The following is a 21103-nucleotide window of genomic DNA, read 5'->3' as shown; positions in this document are numbered from 1 at the left end:
ATGTTAATATTATAATCAAAATATTTTCATAAACCTTACAACTAAACAATGCAAACAATTACAAATATGCATTAAATATAAAAGATGCAATCAATTTATAAAATATCAACATGCTTACGTTTGTAATATTGCACTTAGAAAAAAAAATGAATCGTTTTTTTATATATACCTTTTTGTTGGAAAGTTTTGACTGTAGAATTGTGTTGGCATAAGTTGCTAGTTTGCCTGTTTGGCCAGACTTCCACACCTGCCCGCCACGGTTTCTGCAAAATACGAATTAGTGTGTGTGTATATATATATATGAGGCTTGTTGTCACATCTTAGAAGACATATCATAAGTAAATTAAAATTATTTGAAAACCGGAAAATGCTAAGGAAAATTTAATTTTATTAAATTATAAAATCTTTTATTTTCTGCCTGAGACTTTCGGTATTAACACATCCTTATCAAAGAAAACTGTTTCTTTTAGTGTTTTTTTCTTTTTTTTTTTTTCTTCATTTTAGATATTATAGTCTTTGGGGATAAAATCCACGTGGAGTGAAGAAAAACGTCTGTTTTTATTGACGACGGCAGTCAGTCTGAATTGATATGCACATTACACTGGTTGGTGTGAATTTTAAATAGGAGACTTGTCACATCTTAGAAGACATTTTCTAGATAAATTAAAATCATTGGAAAACCAGAAAATGCCAAGGAAAATTTTATTAAATGATAAAATCATTTTTATTTTTTGTCTTAGACTTTCATTTTTTTTTTTTAGGTTTTTCCTTAATTCATAGAATTTCGAATATATATATATATATATATATATATATATATATATATATATATATATATATATATATATACTAGCATTTCAGCCCGGCGTTGCCTGGGTGTTTAGAGGTGTATGCCGAGCAAAAAAAAAGATAAAATAAATAAATAAAGCGGTCAATTTTGTTAACTTTGACTCCTATTATGACCCCTTAACATTTATTGTTTTGGACTGAAATCAAGTTATTAAATTAGATCCATGTCCAAGGAACCTAAATCTAAAATTTCAATTGTTTATACCCAAAATTGGCGGAGGAGTTTGTTAGAGTTCTCAAAGGTCAAATCGTTGAACTTTGACTCCTTAACAGACAAATTTCTGGCCGAAAACGGATACAAAGATTTTGCCAAATCTCATTACTCTGTATATCAAATTTCGAGTCTGTAGACTGAAAATTGACAGAGTTATTGCGTAGGGAAATACACACAGACACACACACACACACACACACACACACATATATATATATATATATATATATATATATATATATATATATAGAGAGAGAGAGAGAGAGAGAGAGAGAGATAAAGAAATAATGATCTGAAGTCAGCACATGAGATCAACGAAGGGTGAATAATGTGAGTTAACGATGTTTCAGAACACTCTTGATTGTATTCATTGAGAATTCTTTTATATTATTGTGATTCAAAAAGTATGTTATCCATCAATTCGATGTGAAACCCTAATCCTCTTGATGCTATTAATCGTTAATTTTGAGTCACCCCTTCCTTGTGCTGATTAGAAAACTGTATTTAAATAGACTTAATATCGTCTCTGAAACGATCGTACACCATTCTAATTTGTTAATGTCTTTATTTCTTTGAACATATGTAAATCATATTAATTTATTAATTTCATTTACTCCCCATTTAATATATATATAGTAATTTAAAAAATATATATGGCAATTAAGTTACACAAAATTTTCCGCATTTCATCCTTGTAAAGATTCGTCAGGTTATACTTAGCTCTACTCATGTATCGAGCATTATCTAAGTAAATGCCGAAGAAGGGATACTCAATATTTTAGACAGACGAACTGAAGAAAAAATTAAATGATGACAGATAAATTGACATCATTTATTGAATCATCAAAAGTTCAAAGACAGGGAATATAGCAGAAGTTTTTCTTTAATCCATGGAGTTTCGAAAATTTATACTTTTCCCATCAGAGGATATAAATAAAGAAGAGTAGAATAAACTTAATGGTCAGTATAAAAGGTTGAAAACTCTGAAATTACAATTGTAGACATTGATACAAACACATATAATCAATTAATTCTTTTTAACATTTTTTTCGACTAAAACAAAGCACATTGTCAGTTGGAATGCAACTGACTACTATTTGGGATCGTGTCTAACAGGGGACTGTAAACAGTTGAGCAATGAGATGTTTGTCCACATTACATTTATACTTTTACATGTTTGTTAGTACAGTCAGGAGAGCAGGAAACGGGAAAGGTAATTCCAAAGTCTAGCAGTCTGAGGGAAAAAACTATTAGATCAGAAAGCTATCTGACATCTATGGATATCGACAGTAAATGGGTGGGATTTTGCTGCTTGTCATGTTAGTCAGTTTTATGTACATCAGCTCATCAGAGCAAATTCCATAAAAGTACTTGTAAAAAAAGCCCAGCGATGCAAGATTACAAGGATAGAACAAAGCAGTAAGCTTTTGTTTGATGCTTATATTTCATAGCTTTTATTAATTATGTGAATGAATTGTTTATGGCATCGTGTGTATTATTTCACCATGTGATGTGTTTATGGCATCGTGTTTATTATTTCATCATATGATGTGTTTATGGCATTGTGTTTATTATTTCATCATTTGATGTGTTTATGGCATTGTGTTTATTATTTCACCAATGTGATGTGTTTATGGCAACGTGTGTATTATTTCACCATGTGATGTGTTTATGGCATCGTGTGTATTATTTCACCATGTGATGTGTTTATAGTATCGTGTGTATTATTTCACTATGTGATGTGTTTATGGCATTGTGTGTATTATTTCACCATGTGATGTGTTTATGGCATCGTGTATATTATTACACCATGTAATGTGTTTATGGCATCGTGTGTATTATTTCACCATGTAAGGTGTTTATGGCATCGTGTGTATAATTTCACCATGTGATGTGTTTATGGCATCGTGTGTATTATTTCACCATATGATGTGTTTATGGTATCGTGTATATTATTTCACCAATGTGATGTGTTTATGGCAACGTGTGTATTATTTCACCATGTGATGTGTTTATGGCATCGTGTGTATTATTTCACCATGTGATGTGTTTATGGCATCGTGTGTATTATTTCACCATGTGATGTGTTTATGGCAACGTGTGTATTATTTCACCCTGTGATGTGTTTATGGCATCGTGTGTATTATTTCACCACCTGATGTGTTTATGGCATCGTGTGTATTATTTCACCATGTGATGTGTTTATGGCATCGTGTGTATTATTTCACCATGTTATGTGTTTATGGCAACGTGTGTATTATTTCACCATGTCATGTGTTTACGGCATCGTGTGTATTATTTCACCGTGATGTGTTTATGGCATCGTGTGTATTATTTCACCACCTGATGTGTTTATGGCATCGTGTGTATTATTTCACCATGTAAGGTGTTTATGGCATCGTGTGTATTATTTCACCATGTGATGTTTTTATGGCATCGTGTGTATTATTTCACCATTTGATGTGTTTATGGTATCGTGTATATTATTTCACCATGTGATGTGTTTATGGCATCGTGTGTATTATTTCACCATATGATGTGTTTATGGTATCGTGTATATTATTTCACCAATGTGATGTGTTTATGGCATCGTGTGTATTATTTCACCATATGATCTGTTTATGGTATCTTGTGTATTATTTCACCAATGTGATGTGTTTATGGCATCGTGTGTATTATTTCACCATATGATGGGTTTATGGTATCGTGTATATTATTTCACCAATGTGATGTGTTTATGGCAACGTGTGTATTATTTCACCATGTGATGTGTTTATGGCATCGTGTGTATTATTTCACCATGTGATGTGTTTATGGTATCGTGTATATTATTTCACCATGTGATGTGTTTATGGCATCGTGTGTATTATTTCACCATATGATGTGTTTATGGTATCGTGTATATTATTTCACCAATGTGATGTGTTTATGGCATCGTGTGTATTATTTCACCATGTAAGGTGTTTATGGCAATGTGTGTATTATTTCACCATGTGATGCGTTTATGGCATCGTGTGTATTATTTCACCATGTGATGTGTTTATGGCATCGTGTGTATTATTTCACCATGTGATGTGTTTATGGCATCGTGTGTATTATTTCACCATGTAAGGTGTTTATGGCATCCTGCGTATAATTTAATCATGTGATGTTTTTATGGCATCGTGTGTATTATTTCACCATATGATGCGTTTATGGCATCGTGTGTATTATTTCACCATGTGATGTGTTTATGGCATCGTGTGTATTATTTCACCATGTGATGTGTTTATGGCATCGTGTGTATTATTTCACCATGTGATGTGTTTATGGCATCGTGTGTATTATTTAACCATGTGATGCGTTTATGGCATCGTGTGTATTATTTCACCATGTAAGGTGTTTATGGCATCGTGTCTATTATTTCACCATGTAAGGTGTTTATGGCATCGTGTGTATTATTTCACCAATGTGATGTGTTTATGGCATCGTGTGTATTATTTCACCATGTGATGTGTTTATGGCATCGTATGTATTATTTCATCATGTGATGTGTTTATGGCATCATGTGTATATTATTTCACCATGTGATGTGTTTATGGCATCGTGTGTATTATTTCACCATGTGATGTGTTTATGGCATCGTGTGTAATGTTTCACCATGTGATGTGTTTATGGCATCGTGTGTATTATTTCACCATGTGATGTGTTTATGGCATCGTGTGTATTATTTCACCACTTGATATGTCAAGTGGTGTTTCATTTTGTGTTTTGTAATGATGTCCTTATGTTGCATCCGGTTCAATGCAATCTGAGGTGAATTAAATTAAAAACTGACCTTATGTCTAACTTTTCTTTTATGGAGACACAAATAAATAGTGAAGTGGGAGTCTGACTCGTACAGTTCCTAACTTAGAACCTAATTCCTCACCTGAAATATGGAGAGAAGTCTGACTTCCGATTCGGTAAAAAAAAGAAAAGAAAAGAAAAAGGAACAAATCTGACTTCTTCAAAATTTGTCGACTCCTGTCTCTGACTCTCTAAGTCAGTGACAAGGAGTAAAAACAAAAAATTGTCTGGTTTGGATTACTAAAAAAATTACCACTATGCTGACCCCCACTCCCATCAATGTTTCCTTGTAAATCCATGGAAAATGATGACTGCTCACTTTCTTTCTTTCCGTTCTCTTTCCAATGTCTGTTTCCACAGTTGCAGAGTTTCTTCCATTTTGTGCGAGTCGATTCCATCGAGAAAACCGTTGCCCATCGTTGCAAAACTCCTGTCAAAGACAAAAACCAAAAACAAATTAACCATTAAACTGATGCATCATATAATCATAAACTTTGATATTTTAATGGTTTTCATGCACGGGGCTGGATGATGTGAAAACTCTCTTCCTCCCTTTTTGTTCTTAACAGCTACAAATGTCAAGTATTTCCATCATATAAACTTGACAAACATATCAAGTTGTCGTGCATTATTATATTATATTATATATACAGCATATTCATGTTGACACATCGGTTCTTGTTAAATCACCAAAGTTAAGTAACGTTGAATCATGTCAAATCGGTGACGATTTGTGAGTACCAGGCGCTGTATGCAGGTCATCAACACCTTCCGGCAAGAACTGCAAAAACCTAGCATTGTTATCTCACTTGAGATAGCTGTGCATGCAACTGAGGACCGCTTAGGAATTTGATATTCCCATGAAACTTCCACCTACAGAGGAAGCCGGTTCAAGTTGCCTGGGGTGGGTACCGCTTTGAGCTGTGTAGTACATGAAGAATCATCTGCATCCACCGAACATTGCTGGGAGTTATTTTTACTTTCATTTTTGTCTCTCTCATTGACCTATTGTGCCTTGTCTTTTTTCTCATCTTATTGTTATATATATATATATATATATATATATATATATTTGAAGTCATCGACATACAGTCCTGTTTCGTTGTATCATAACTCATCAGTGCCGCTAGACTAGCACCTCCCCCAAGCTGAGAATTGAACCTAGAGCCATTCAGCAGTTCTACCAATCGACCCACAGGAGCGGCGCCTGTAAATTATCTTGCCGAATGTCTATTTAAACAAACATTTGTCCACCACTTTTACAGTGCTCTAACTGTTTGTTTATAAACAAACAGTGAGCGTTGCATATATATATATATATATATATATTGTTTTTAAAATATAATTATCGACTGACACGTGTTTCGTCATCTACGACTCATCAGAGTGGCTGAATGTAGCACTAGATTCAGCCACTCAGTGGATAATTATATTTTAAAAACAATATATATGCCGCTCTCCATATGGGGGTACCAAATTGGTTAAAGGGAAAATTATTCCCAACTTGCATTTAGGTAAAAATGCACTTTCGTAAATAATTAAATTCATTCAAACCATATCGCAAAAACAAAAACAAATAACATCTATATATCTATCTATCTATCTATCTATCTATCTATCTATATATATATATATATATATATTTAAAGGAGATTAGAATAATAGTCTAAAGAGCTAAGTGTATTTTAATGTAACAGTGAAATTACTAGTTTAATTAAAATACAGGAAATGCTCGTTGTAATTTAGATATATAATAAGCTCGATAGTTAAATGTCCTAGAGCTAATTCAATATTAAGTAAAGTGATTTTCAATTTAAAAATTAAAAAAAAATTTTTTAAATTTAAAAATCAAATTTTAATTAAATTAAAAATCAGTTTCATAAGAAGGAACAACAACAAAGTTAATTATCTGTACGATCGTTTCGGAAATCCGTGCTTTTTATTTGTGGTATACATGAAGTTATGTAGAACAATTATATATAGTTTTTTTGGTAAGCACGGTCTCCTCATCAGCAAATTTAGGAGGATTTTTATTGAATTTAAAAGACACCATAAATAAACCTAGCATTAAAAGTAAGGCAGATGAATCTGAAAAAATTGAAATAAAAGGTTTGGATTTAAAATTTATAAGAAAATTAATATAGGTTATAGATAGAAATGAGTAGAAAAAATATATATTTTTGAATTTACATAATAAATTTGATTTAAAAATATATAGAGATAGTTACCTTTTAGTTTTTCTTTTTTTGAAATCAGGAACTGTGTTTAAAGTAGTCATTTAGATATTTGCTATAGCTTTTTATTTTATTGAATGATGAATTTTAAAAGGGTGACGCTCGTGCAGTAAATTGTTTCCGTTAGCGTATTTTGATTTAAAGACGCTACAGTTAATATATATAGAGAGAGTATTTATTTTGCAAGTTTTTAAGGGGAGATAATTGTCATGTATTATTGACTTTATTTATTATTTGATTTACGGGTCTAAGGGAGGTAATTGGTCTAACGTACAGATAATTGACTTTGTTGTTGTTCCTTCTTATGAAACTGATTTTTAATTTAATTAAAATTTGATTTTTAAATTTAAAAAATTTTTTTAAAATTTTTAAATTGAAAATCACTTTACTTAATATATATATATATATATATATATATATATATATATATATATATATATATATATATATATATATACTGTCTTGCCTTGCTCACCGATGGTGGCATCATCAGAATGTTTTTCTTTGTTGACACCACTTGCTTAAGTTGCAAAGATCTTGCAACAGCAACACTAGGTTCATAGAAGGAGTTAAATCTAGATGCCATGCAGGATCATCCCCCTTTAACAAAGCCCCTTTTAAAGAGGAGACTTTGTTAGTTTGGCCATGCTGGAAGACTGGAGAGTTCATTTGCAAAGCAATACCTTCAGAACCACTCCAAGATTGGTGAAGACATCTAGGAGGTCAGCTGAAGACATGGTAACACACATTTAGAACCTCCAGTCCACAGATCTATGGTTGTTCTCTGTTGGTCTTGGAACTAGTTGCCTATTATTATCTTGGCCACTGTGAGCCATTGTGCATGGTTTGCATTTGTCCCGGGATGCTGTGTGTTCTATGGGAGTAGATGGCTCAACCTATCTTGGGTGAATGCTGTCAAGTTATAGCCAATAACAACAACAACATGATGATGGTTTAATTTCTTTATTTTAACCATAGCCAATAGGAGAAATATCTGATGAAGCATTACTTAAAACTGCAATTTTATTCATACAGGCCAGGAGATGTTTCTCAAGAATGCTCTTCTTATACATCTGCCTTGTATGACGCGGGGCTGGAAAAGCGATCGACTATTATCCCCACTTCTTGCAGTGATATCGCTCCAAAATCTCGTCCAAAAACGTGAGTAGTGACAGCAATAAAAGTTTAGGCATGCGTGATGCACAGATAATAAGACATAGATTTCTTTGTTATCGACACTTCTGACTGTTAATTCCTCCTTGTCTTGTAGAGGCTGGAATAAAGGGCTTCCAATATTGGATGGCATGTGAATCAACACATAATACTTTCTTTTGTTCCGACTTTATTTCAATCTCCACTACACCATAATGACCAGGATGCAGTGCCAAACTCTTCAAACATGAGTTGTGTCCCCTCACTTTCCAAAGAACCAAAACCCCTTGCCAAAATGAACAACTGTCTCTCCAAGTCAAAATCCAGTCTTTCCCACTTTGGTCCTTATCTATATGATTAACTTGTTCTTTTGTTCTTTAAACTATGAATGCTTTAGATATAAGACAATTGCCTCATTCTTTGACGTCCGAGATCAGCTGATTTATTATCATTATTGTTTGTGTATTCCTTTTGCCTTCAAATTCTTAATTTCTATTTATTTGCTTCAAATCTTTATATTCTTAATTCCTCATTATTAATTGTGTAAATTGCATATTTACTAAGTTAACCCTAATCGCTCGTTATCGTAGGATCTTAATTTGTCACAATACAATCTTCAAAGAAAATATTTATAGCTTTGAAAGTAGAATTCTGTGCAGAAATATTTCATCATCAACATAATTGGATTTAAAAATAAATAAATAAATAATAATAATAATAATAATAATGATAATAATAATAATAATAATAATAATAATAATGATAATAATAATAATAATAATAATGATAATAATAATAATAATAATAATAATAATAATGATAATAAAAAATCATAAACATATATGTGAAAACTTGTTCATTATATATGCATGCATTTGCAACAATTTAATAATATTTCAATATCTTTATATTTTAATTTTCTCATATTAAAAAAAAAGAAAAAAGAGATACAAAGAAGAAGAAGAAGAAGAAGAAGAAGAAGAAGAAGTAGTGGGGGAAGCCTCGCTAAAAGAGGATTTAAACTTTGAAAAACCTGAAATAAAGGGGGGCAGCGTATGCCTGTGTAAAGCAAAACTAACACATACATACTTAGAGCTTCATAAACATGTATGTGAAAACTTGTTCATTAGATATGTACGCATATTAAATAATTTATTATGCCAATACATGTGGCTGAGACAAATCAAGCCTGAATAAGATCCCACCATCAGCGCTCAATCTCCTGGACTCCAGCCAGGCTAGCCAGAGTAAGTCTTTCAAGAGTTCAATAGAGAAAGAAGAAATTGCGACAGACTAGCAATATGTTGTCTTCCAGTTTTATTATAAAGATGTCACCATTTCAAATTCAATGCCAACTAAAAATAAAAATTAATCAACAAAAGATATGAAAATATAGAAATCTCCCAAAGGAGACACTAATATGCAACGTGGCACTTGAAAATAACCCTGATATGCACCTAAAAATCTCTAGGAATATCACAGATGTTATAAAGGTCAACATTGGAATAATACTACTGCTGCTACTACTATTATTAGTAATGCTATGAATTAATAAAGGATGATATGAAAATATAGAAATGCTTGAAGAATTTTTCTTTTTTACAAGAGAGTCACCACTTATCAATGCCCAAAGGCCACTTGAGGATAAAGATTAATGAGAGTACGGTGGTCACCAAGACAATTGTTAGTGGTGGAAATTGGGTATAATTTGTTTATTTAAGGGAAGGGCTCAACAAAAATTTGTTTACATTGGAGTTGAAGACCACCTATTGTAAGCAGATGAAAAGCAGGTTAGTGAAACAGAGTTCCACAAGCGGACAGTTCTAGGAAAGAATCTTTGTTCATGGAATAATTATTTAAGAATGAATTTGATAAAAATGCATGAATCTGACTCAAGCAGTACAGAACTCATACAAAAAGTTGCTCAATTGAAAGAAATTTAGGACAAAATATGTGTGTTGTCAAAGTTCAATAAACGTGTAGGTTTTCATGCAAAATAAAAAGCATGTGTTGTTGGAGATAGAGCAATAAAGAAAAAAAAATTGAAAATGAAATGGGTTCACACGTGACTGATGAAGTTTAAAAAAAAAAATGATTACAAAAAGTCATTGGAATCTCTGTGCCCAAAAAGGAGATTTTTGCAAACAAAATTCATTATTCGATATATGCTGAAAAATGTCGGACTTAGATATCGAACGGATATCCATTAGAGACTTATTTTGGATTTATGACCATTTGGAGATTCAAATGAACCAAATCACAAGACCACGATGCCTCCTATTGTTTAAGTAAATTATTTTACTTGTTGCTCTCTACACTCTCTATTTCTACTCCTGTTTTCTTTCTATATTCCTCCCTCTATTTCTTTGTTCATATTTTGAAGCCTTTTTTAAAGCTTCATAAAGTAGATGAGAATTTGAATGATATACTGATGTAGGCAGTTGGCCATCGAAAATAATATTTGAACACTTCTATGGTTACCTTGATTCCAAATATGCCCAATTTGTAAGGAGTAGATCCTTGTCTGGAGGCGGAGTTTATAAGACCTGAAATAATGTGCTGCAATATTTTTTATGTATAGTAGGGTATGATTAAAGAAAGATGGAAGATTCTACTTATAGACACTGGCGATAGGAACTGACCAATTAAAAGGATCCGAGTTCTGCTAGCAACTAATCAGTAACCAGAATTGTTCCATAAAAATATTGAATCTTTTAGCATTCCTGCACAAATTTTTCATGTTCACACAAGATAAATCTTTTGCTTTTTTGCCTGCAAAATTTTAAAGTCTGAAACTTATACAGAACAGCTACCCACCAAAATCTTTTCATCACCAGGACTTGTACAGAATAGCTACCCATTGTAAACTCGTCTGAAATTGAACATGGCTTTCAGTTAAAGATAATGCATTACAAATGCACATAAACTTTGCATCATCATTAGTGTCGATTAATTTGAGCAAATCAGAAAAATGTATTACCTGGCTTTGCTTTTCGCTGCAAAATTCATTTTAAACTCATGACGATTCATTGTGAAACTGAAAGATAAAAAGACATCTTATTATTCAATTAATCACACTGAAAATAATCATTTACATTTGATGATGGATTATAACACATTTGAACAAAATGCATCACTAAATTGATTTATGTTTAAAGCAGGTATATTCCACAGTTGGACATCACTGCGGTTTGCTTGATCTGGGTTAGTCATATACTTTCTTGTATGTGCTACAATGGCTGAGGTGGCAGGGTACTTGCCTCGCATGCAGATGACTCGGATTTTGAATTCCAAGTTCAGATATGTTCAATTGATGAGGCCAAATGCAGGCGAAACTCGAATCTTGGACTTCCAGCCTGTAGCTTTCATGGCTTGTATGAGCTGCAATGTTGTTTGATTGTAAAAATAATCATATATTTCACATTCGAAATATATATATTACATATATCAATGAACCTGAAAAATAGTTTCATTAATAAAAATAAAAAATATTTTCATTAATAAAAATAAAAAAATATTTTTATTAATAAAAATTAAAAAGAAAATTTTCACGTATAAAAATAAAAAATATTAAAAAAATAAAAAATATTTTCATTAATAAAAATAAAAAAAATTCACGAATAAAAATAAAAAATATTTTCATTAATAAAAATAAAAAATCATGAATAAAAATAAAAAATATTAAAAAAATAAATATTTTCATTAATAAAAATAAAAAAAATTCACGAATAAAAATAAAAAATATTTTCATTAATAAAAATAAAAAATATTGTACAAATAAAAAATATTTTCATTAATAAAAATAAAAAATATTTTCATTAATAAAGTAGATTTATCAAGATATTATTTATTATTCATATTTTTTAATTTATTTTTTATTATTTATTCTTATTATTCTTTATCCTTATGTTTTTATTTTTATTTTTTATTTGTCTTTTCTTATTCTCTTACTCTTTTTTTTAAAAATATGTTTTTATCTTTGTATCTCACTTCTTTACTTTCTTTTTATTATATATTTGTTTTTAAATTTAAAATTAAAAAAGAAAACTGTATAATTTCATTTTGCTTCTAATCTGGACTTAATTGACTACCGTCATTGGAATCTCTCCAAGGTTTTTTAAAAAAATGTTTTTTTGCCATCTTCAAATTTTAATATAAATGCCATGTAATTAACTCAATGTTGAATTGTACATAAAGTTAACTTGCTAGTTTCCCCCAAAGAATATGAAATTTGTTTTCTTTGAGTTCAAAATTCCTCTATCTGCGGAATATAATATTTCCAACTCCTCTATTGTGCACTCTTCTTGAAAACATGCAGTTTTTTATATGTCTGCACAAATGAGTTATGCAGATCGACTATCAACATACAACATTTTTCATAAGGATTATTTTAACCAGCAACCGTACATTGGAGTATATTTTAGAGTCATTTTCGGATCGACTATCGACATATGAAATTTATTTTAACTTGAAATTTAGTACTGAAGTTTGATCTCGAGGCATTTTATATTGGACTACTTTCATTTTACACGGATTAGCTGCCTAAGGACTAAAGTTGGACTATTTATAAAGTTTGGACTTTTTTCTTTTGTTTTTACCTCTAAATTTTAAATTTAAATTCTTTTTCTTCATTCTTTTTCTTGCATATATTTTATATTCTATTCCTTATATGTTTTTATTCGTTTTCCCCTTATATTCCTTCCCAATACTTCCACTTTTCAATATTTTTCATACTCTTTTTTAGTCCCCATTATTTCATCCGCTACCTTTTTTTTCCTTTGTAAGCTAAATGTTTTGCAAATTCAAAGTCAAGAAGTCTGAGGAAAGAAGATATCTGAATAAATAAATTAATTAAATAATTACAATCAGCCACAAAGACTCAACGAAGAAATGCTTTGAAGTATCACATACTTCAGGAAACATGTTCTGGCTGGCAACTAGAAAGGACGACGAGTCAGAAGACATTTTTATTCCTTCATCTTTTCAAGAAATATTCAGATGATGATGATGATGATGATCATCATCATCATCATCAAATCTTCAGATCATTATCATCATCATCACAAAGGAGTGACTGTGGTAGCGATAAATGACACAGGCTGATGATCTGGGTGTCCTAATGTAGAATGCCGTTCGTTCCACTATCACATAGGACGTTGGCAACCTTCATGCGGCCCTTCCCATAATCCCCAATGTCTTTCTAGAAATAATTCTGACTAGAGGGATATTGGGGAAACCAATAATAGTATCTTCGGATTCATATGAACGATACGATGATGATGATGATGATGATGATCATCATCATCATCATCATCATCATCGTCGTCGTCGTCGTCGTCATATCCTCACCTCAAAAACAAACAAACAAAATAAAAACCAATGTTCAACGCTAGGTATAGATTAAATCAATGAGTTTGATATTTATCAAAAAAAAAAAAAAATAAATAAAAATAAAATAAAATAAAAAAATTGAATAACTTAAAAAGATAAAAACCGCTTTCTGATTTTTCAAAAACTGGTAAATCTCTGTAACATGCTTATTTTTAAAAGTCTTTTTTTGTATACAAATGAGCCACCACTTAGGAAGGCTAAAGAACCCTCGAGGATAAGGGTTAGGGAGATTAGTCAATAAAAATCTAATCAGACGACTTTTATTAAACTGGAAACAAAAAAAATTAGTTTTAATTGTGCACAACTTCAATCAGTCTAAAAATGGAAGGCATAAACATGAATTTATCGACTTCAGATAAAATGTTACATGAAATGGACATCTCTAAAATTATTAAAATAATATTCTTCTGGTCACATGACATGGTAACGACAAAATATTTGCAGAGAGAATGTGGTAGAAAGGTGGAACACAGCTGCCGACTGGAGACACTTTATAAGTGATATTTGCCAGGATTATTTCCTTAGGAATCTTCGGCAGATCTGAGGGCCAGAGCACACCGTAGAAAATTACGTCTTTGTTTAACAGATGAAGTTGGAAGGCTCCTCAAACCATTCTGAGTTTTTGGAGGATATGACTTCACCGAGAAGTGAGGGTTTCTTGGTGACTTTACCAAACTCTAACGTCAAAACTCTTCTTCCTATAATAAAATATATTCTGCCGGGGAATATGGTCATATTCGACAAGTTGGAAGAGATGCTGAATTTTGAAGAAAACCCTACAACGAAGCAACCACTGAAAATATTCCAAGGAAATATTCTGTCCTCAAAGTGAAATCCTTATATCCCCTCTAAAGAACAAAACACTAAAGAAAAAATCTCAGAAGTTTTATTCAAAGTAAATAGATAAATTCAAAACTTATCAAAAATAAAAAATAAATAAAAAATTTTCCTAACTATTCTTACATAAAAAATAATCCCACCAAATAATATATATATAAAAAAAAAATGTAATTAGTATCCGATATATATTATTTTAACCCCCAGCGTTTCTTAATTTGATCAGCGCTCGTCATATTCCAGCGGTTTACTAGGTGTATCAGAAATTTGGAGGAATTTTTGACACCTCTAACAGAAAACTGCGAATAAAATATAAAAAACTCGTAATTTCTCTTTTTAAAGTGGGCTGTTTATTTTCTGCATGGAATATACTTCTAAAATAAACTATTAAAGTTGTTTAAAAACTAGAAATATTATTTTTTATTTTTTAAAAAACAGTGTTTACAAAATGTTTACAAAATGCCGGCGTGCCTTCATGCAGCCATTTTTTACGTAATAAAATCAATAGAATTTTACGAGTTAAATATTTTTCAATTTTTCAATTTTAAAAATCTATCAAAATTTTTCTATTGGTTCAATTTTTACGATATTTTCAGGGTCAATATGAAATTAAACCAAATATAATATTATAGAGAAACGTTTTTTTTTCAAATTCACCTCCCCCATTTTGAAATGTCTATTAAAATTTTAATAATTAATTTATGTGCCAAAGTTTTATATGTCACAAATTGAAGATAAAAGATCAATAAAGAAAATATTCTAATTTAAAACAACAAAAAAAGAATAGTTTTTTGGAAATTTACCTGTAAAGTCCAAACAACACGTTGATTTTTTTTTTAAATGAAAGCTCATGTTATACTTACATCGTCAAGTAAATACAAGACGCTGACGGCAAATATTTCTATTTCATTGAATGTTTTCTTTTTTTAGATATTTAAAAAAAAAATTTAGTCGATAAAGAAGTATTAAAATATATCAATCAAAAACTCGTGTATTTCATTAAAAGAATTAAAAAAAAAAAATCGATGAAGCGGATTTTTTGTTCTAGGGGAAAAACTTATAAGTAAATGTGCGTTTCCTTTTTAACTACGGAGGATGAAAAATACTAATTTTGGTTAACACACGCAATAAAAAAGAGACATTATTTATGTCCCTTGGACGAATCCGTATTTCATAAATTTCATTTTAGCAGCATCTCTTTACAGCTTCACGCAAAATGCGATTTTCTACGACCCTCGTTTTAAAAAATCCTTTTATTTAAAAAATACATGGAATTTTAAACATAAATATGGATAAATTCTTTACAATGAAGAATGGAACTACCCATTTAATAGTATATTTTTTAAGTAAGTGATTTTTGGCATTTATATATATACATATATTTATAAGCAAGTCAAAATATGTTGATTTTCTGGTGCTAGTGCAGAGAGTGATCCGCGCTATTTTTTAAATCGTATTTCCAAGTTTAATTAAAGTTTTATGATATATTTTTTTTATTCAATTGTAAGGTTGAAGTATAGAATAGTTAAAAAAACACCCTCTCCATGTTAAGAATGGCTTTTTAAATAATAACGTTATTATTTACGTTCGGATCACTCTCTGCACTAGTACCGATTTTCTTTATATATATTTTTAAAGAAAACTGCTTAAAAAAAAAACAAATATTTCATAATTTGCTATAAAACCTGTTATTTTTTTTTTTAAATTTGGTCTTCGCTCCTTTAATTGAAAAAAAGTTAGGGTTTGAATTACATTTTTCAAGTAGTTATAAGCTTCAAAAAATAGTAAGTTCTGATCATCATTTGTAATGGCCACCTTTTGATAGACCTAGCGGTTTACGTCACCTGCCGGGTGAGCCTGAGCCAACATCACGGAAATCCAGGTCGGTAACTACAGAAGTACAAAAAAAAAAAAAAAAAAAAAAAAAAATGATTAAGTTACGTGATTTTTGGAATATGACATTTTGGTTCCATGTCGGATACGTAGAAAGATAAAGATTTTTCTGTTATTTTTAATTTTTATTTTTTAAATTATGTTGAATTCTGGATTTGCACCTTTTTATTTTCATACATACACCGTGTGGGGGACAAACCTTCTTCACTGTAAAATAAACGTTGACTTTATAGCTGGTAGAAAATATCATTTACGTTGTTTATATATAGGGTGTCCACAAAGTCTGACTGCATAATCTAAAGGGTGCCCATAAAGTCTGGCTACATAATCTAAAGGGTTATATATATATATATATATATATATATATATATATATATATATATATATATATATATATATATATAGAGAGAGAGAGAGAGAGAGAGAGAGAGAGAGAGAGAGAGAGAGAGAGAGACAGACAGACAGACAGACAGACAGACAGACAGAGAGTAAGGATTTAAGTTATACCGGTTATAATTTCTCTCCGATAGGCTCATAAGAGTAGTGGTAGATGGACAAAAATCGGAGGCCTGCAATATAAATGCTGGAGTTCCTCTGGGGTCAATCCTGGGCCCAACTCTCTTCCTGATCTACATCAATGACCTCCCTAAACACATACTTAAATCATTCATTGACATCTATGCTGATGACACGACCATCTACGGCAACACATCAAAGGCTGTAAATGACAAAGTTCTCTCTGATTCTAGCGTGGTTCAGTGGGGGAAGATGTGGCTGGTTACCTTTAATGCATCCAAAACCAAACTCCTATCCTTACATCATCAACGCTCTGATCCCCATCTGGCATTAATTGTGATGGATGGCTCTCGTCTGGGTGAGGCCCCGTGTTTTGACAAGCTTCTGGGTTTGACCTTTACTCCTGATCTGAAATGGAACACGTACATCAAGTCTGTTGCCAAGGTCGCTGGAAAGATAATGGGATCCTTCTACTGCTCCAGAAGATATCTCACTACTGATGCAATTCTCTATCTATATAAAAGCCAAGTACGTCCAAGGATGGAATACTGCTGCCATATCTGGGCAGGAGCTGCTAAAAACAGCCTATCCTGCCTTGACAGAGTACAAAATAGACTTTGTGGCTTAGTGGGGGATGCCCTTTTCTCTACCCTGTAACCTCTCTCCCACAGAAGAGACGTTGCGAGCCTATCCTTGTTTTATCGTTATTTCCATGTCAGGTGCTCGTCTGAACTCCAATCTCTGGTCCCCCCTCGCCAATCTTTCACGAAAAACACCCGTCTAGCTGAATCCACTGTGAAAAATTTCCCCCACTCTATATCTGTGCCTAAATCAAAACGCGGATTCCATGAACAAAGCTTCTTTCTTAGAACTGCAGTACTGCACGCCTGTGGAACTCTGTTCCGTCTGCCTGCTTCCCACCGGACTACAACTTGGATGTCTTCAAGTCCAACGTTAACAAATTCCTAATGAACCGCCCCCTTAAGTAAACACTTCATCAAATCTCCACACTAACGTAATGTACTTGAAATAACCCTTATCCCTAAGTGGCTTCCAGGCCTTGATAAGTGGTGATCACCGTGTAAAAAAATAAAAATAAAATAAAAATAATCACGGTGGCCGTGTTATAATATATGAAAATAAATATTATAAAAAATATTCTTTTTCGATAATCGTACTAAATGTGTTAATTAACAAAAATAGTTTAAATAAAACAAATAAACAAAACTCTATTTCGAAGCTCCAACATCAATTATTTGTAAAGATCATTATGAATAAATCAGGATTAAAAAAAAAAAAAAAAAAAAGAAAAAGATAATACCTTGAGTCTTAAAAATGTTCAAGTCGCTTCTTTCCAAACGAACGGCATTGAAAAGTCCGGAAGGGATTGTTTTGAAATCAACCAATTCAACCAAGGAAACGTCAACAACGTCGCCATGACGACTTAGTTTATAGAAATAATATTCAACGCATGCGGCATGTTACTGTTGTACGTCAAACGAACAAAGTATTATTGATGATTTACAGCGGAAAATAATCCACTTAATTATTTGCTTAACATTCATTGGATATTACTTCTGAGCTCTTTTCTAGATTAGTGGCCCCACCGATAAATACTCTTCATTGTTGGTTTGGAAACACAAAATGGTTGGATCATTGTACCGGCGGTACGGCGCTCCAGTATGGAAACTCACTGCCAATATGCAGTTCTGTATCTGTACAAGAGCCAAGTACATCCTAGGTGGAGTACGGGAGTACTACTGTTGCCATATCTAGGCAGGAGCTGCCTGCCTGCTCGACGCGCCTCATCTTGCCTTAATATATACGAGTAATAATGACGGAAAAATAATAAGGGGACATAATTTTGAAAGCCAGTTTATAATAATATTTTTGTAGGCTTCCGACTACTTTTTGATTGTATTTGAAAGATTAAAGCCTAAAGTTAATTACCAAAAAGGGGGGGGGTGATGTCCCCAATCATAGGGGGGATATTTGTACGCGTGAAAAAAAATTATAAGGAAAAATGGGGTTTGTATTACTGTACACATAGATTCGAAAATCTTTACAAACAAATATATAACAAATAAATGTTATCAAAGGCAAGATAAGTTACTTTTCTACCAGACTGGATATTTTTTTTGTGTTTTTATTCAATGTAACATGTTTATTCAGCTCGAAAAGCATACAGTGTTTACCGATGTATTGGAAAATTCAAAATGACGCCCGACTCTCTCTTTAACACGGTAAGTTCAGGAAAAGCTGTTATAAATAATAAACTAGACAAAATACTGTTAGAAATTCGCTCACCGTGACATAAGTTGATATATATTCGGTGTTTTTTTAATAGTACTTTGTCTAATTTATTATTTATAACAGCTTTTCCCAAACTTACCATGTTAAAGAGAGAGTCGAGCGCCATTTTGAATTTTCCAATACATCGGTAAACACTGCATGTTTTTCGAGCTGAATAAACATGTTACATTGAATATAAACACAAAAAATGTATCCAGTTTGGTAGAAAAGTAACTTATCTTGCCTTTGATAACATTTATTTGTTATATATTTGTTTTTTGACAACTTTTTCGAATCTATGTGTACAGTAATACAAACCCGAAAAATGTTTTCACGGCGACATTCGGAAACTGACAAGTTCAGCTAAATTTTGAAGTTAAAATAAATTTATGGTAAAAATCCTTGGAAAAATAAATATTAGTTTTCTAGGTATATTTCAAAGATAATTAGTAAAGTAAAGTCGTAAAATATTAAATTAAATAAATTAAAAAAAAAAGAAAAATACCTCGTTTGTATAAAAAATAGCTTAAGTAGCTCCCCCCCCCCCACGCGAAAGATTCTGGCTTCGCACAAACTAAAATAAACGAAATCGTCTAAGAATAGATTCTACGGAAGCCCAAAATGTCAGAAAGTCAAAAGGTTGTCTGAAAATGACGTCAAGTAGTTGGAGGGAGGTAGGGTAAACTGTTTTTTTTAACCCCCCTCTAAGTTGTGCATTCGTACATTCCTATCGTGAACATTTGTATAAGTTTTATCATTTTTTAATTTAATTATTTTTCTGTGTTCCTGCTTTTAAATTATTATTATTATTATTATTATTATTATTATTATTATTATTAAATTTTTTTAAGATTATATAAAAATTATGTTATCTTGAAAGTTACATGTTCATTCAGGCAATAAAAATAGTAAATTCTTACATATGAAAATTACACTAAAAATGTAATCTAAAAAAAATGAGGGAATATTTTTTGCAATTATAATTTTTTGTGTGAAAATATTAAATAAACAATGCTTAATTCAATGATAATATAGGTAGTTCGAGAAATTAATTTTTCTTTGAGTTATATCGAATTCCTTAACACGGACTTTACGGGCTTTTTTCGTAATGCTCGTGTAAAAATTAATTTTTCTTTTTTAATTGTTACAATTTACGATGTTTTATTTTCATAAAAAAAGTAAAAATAAATTCGCGTGAATTCCATATAGAAACGTTGATTTAATTTGAATAAAATAAAATATGCATAAAGTGCGCTTGAAAGCCAAATCACAACGTGATAATAGGAAAATAAACAAATATTTTACTTGTTTGAAATTTATAACATATTTCGGAGCTATACTCCATCCTCAGTGTGTTTTTTTCTTTTTTTTTTTTACCCTTTTATTCTTCCTTGCCATGTTTTAAAGTTGGAAAAAGAAAAATCTGTAAAGAGCCGCACATTGTATCTCAGCAGTTGTATTTTTAAATGTTGGAACTGTGCCTAGGCAACGAGAGAATAATGTCAAAGGTGTGAATTCCATATAGAAATGTTCAAACATTTCAAAATATTTTATTCCGAGATTTAAAATATTTTATTGCGAGAGTTAATAGAAATAAATGTTGCAGCAGGTTTGGAGGTGGCGTGCAGGGGCGTCAGTCGACTACAACTACAAGGTAGACACACAGGCAAAAAGAGAATGGCAATAGCAAAAGAAGAATGAGAGACGCTGAGGTTTATATTTTTTATTTTCCTGTAATGTACAAAAACAAAAAAACAAAAAATTAGGCACAAGCCACCCAAAAATTGAGGCCAGGGGGAGTCTATGGTCATCCTCATCCTTGCACTTTAGTATGTCTATGCTAATCCTAGCTTGGGTTCTCATTCACCATAATACCGCAAACACACCAGGGTTCGTC

At 31.6% G+C, this 21103-nt stretch overlaps 1 protein-coding gene across 6 annotated transcripts in view; it reads right to left on the bottom strand.

The window, feature by feature from the left end:
• LOC145291402 (uncharacterized) overlaps positions 1 to 18576 on the bottom strand; it is a 66520-nt gene extending 47944 nt beyond the window's left edge. For 2 of the 6 annotated variants that reach the window (XM_080137203.1, XM_080137208.1), the window contains exons 1-4: positions 18236 to 18576; positions 11258 to 11314; positions 5211 to 5321; positions 170 to 263 (exon numbers count right to left, since the gene is read on the bottom strand). In XM_080137203.1, the coding sequence (XP_079993329.1) occupies positions 170 to 263; positions 5211 to 5321; positions 11258 to 11307 (255 nt within the window). In that variant the 5' untranslated portion in view covers positions 11308 to 11314; positions 18236 to 18576. Of the gene's footprint in view, positions 1 to 169; positions 264 to 5210; positions 5322 to 11257; positions 11334 to 16257; positions 16396 to 18235 lie in introns of those variants that run through there. The other 4 variants (XM_080137204.1, XM_080137207.1, XM_080137206.1 and 1 more) reach the window with 4 other exon arrangements.
• Positions 18577 to 21103: the final 2527 nt, after the last annotated feature.

Source organism: Euprymna scolopes, chromosome 12 (assembly GCF_053919585.1).
Source record: "Euprymna scolopes isolate OS-2025 chromosome 12, ASM5391958v1, whole genome shotgun sequence".
NCBI classification, from domain to species: domain Eukaryota; kingdom Metazoa; phylum Mollusca; class Cephalopoda; order Sepiida; family Sepiolidae; genus Euprymna; species Euprymna scolopes.
This window is presented reverse-complemented; position numbering and strand designations above follow the sequence as displayed.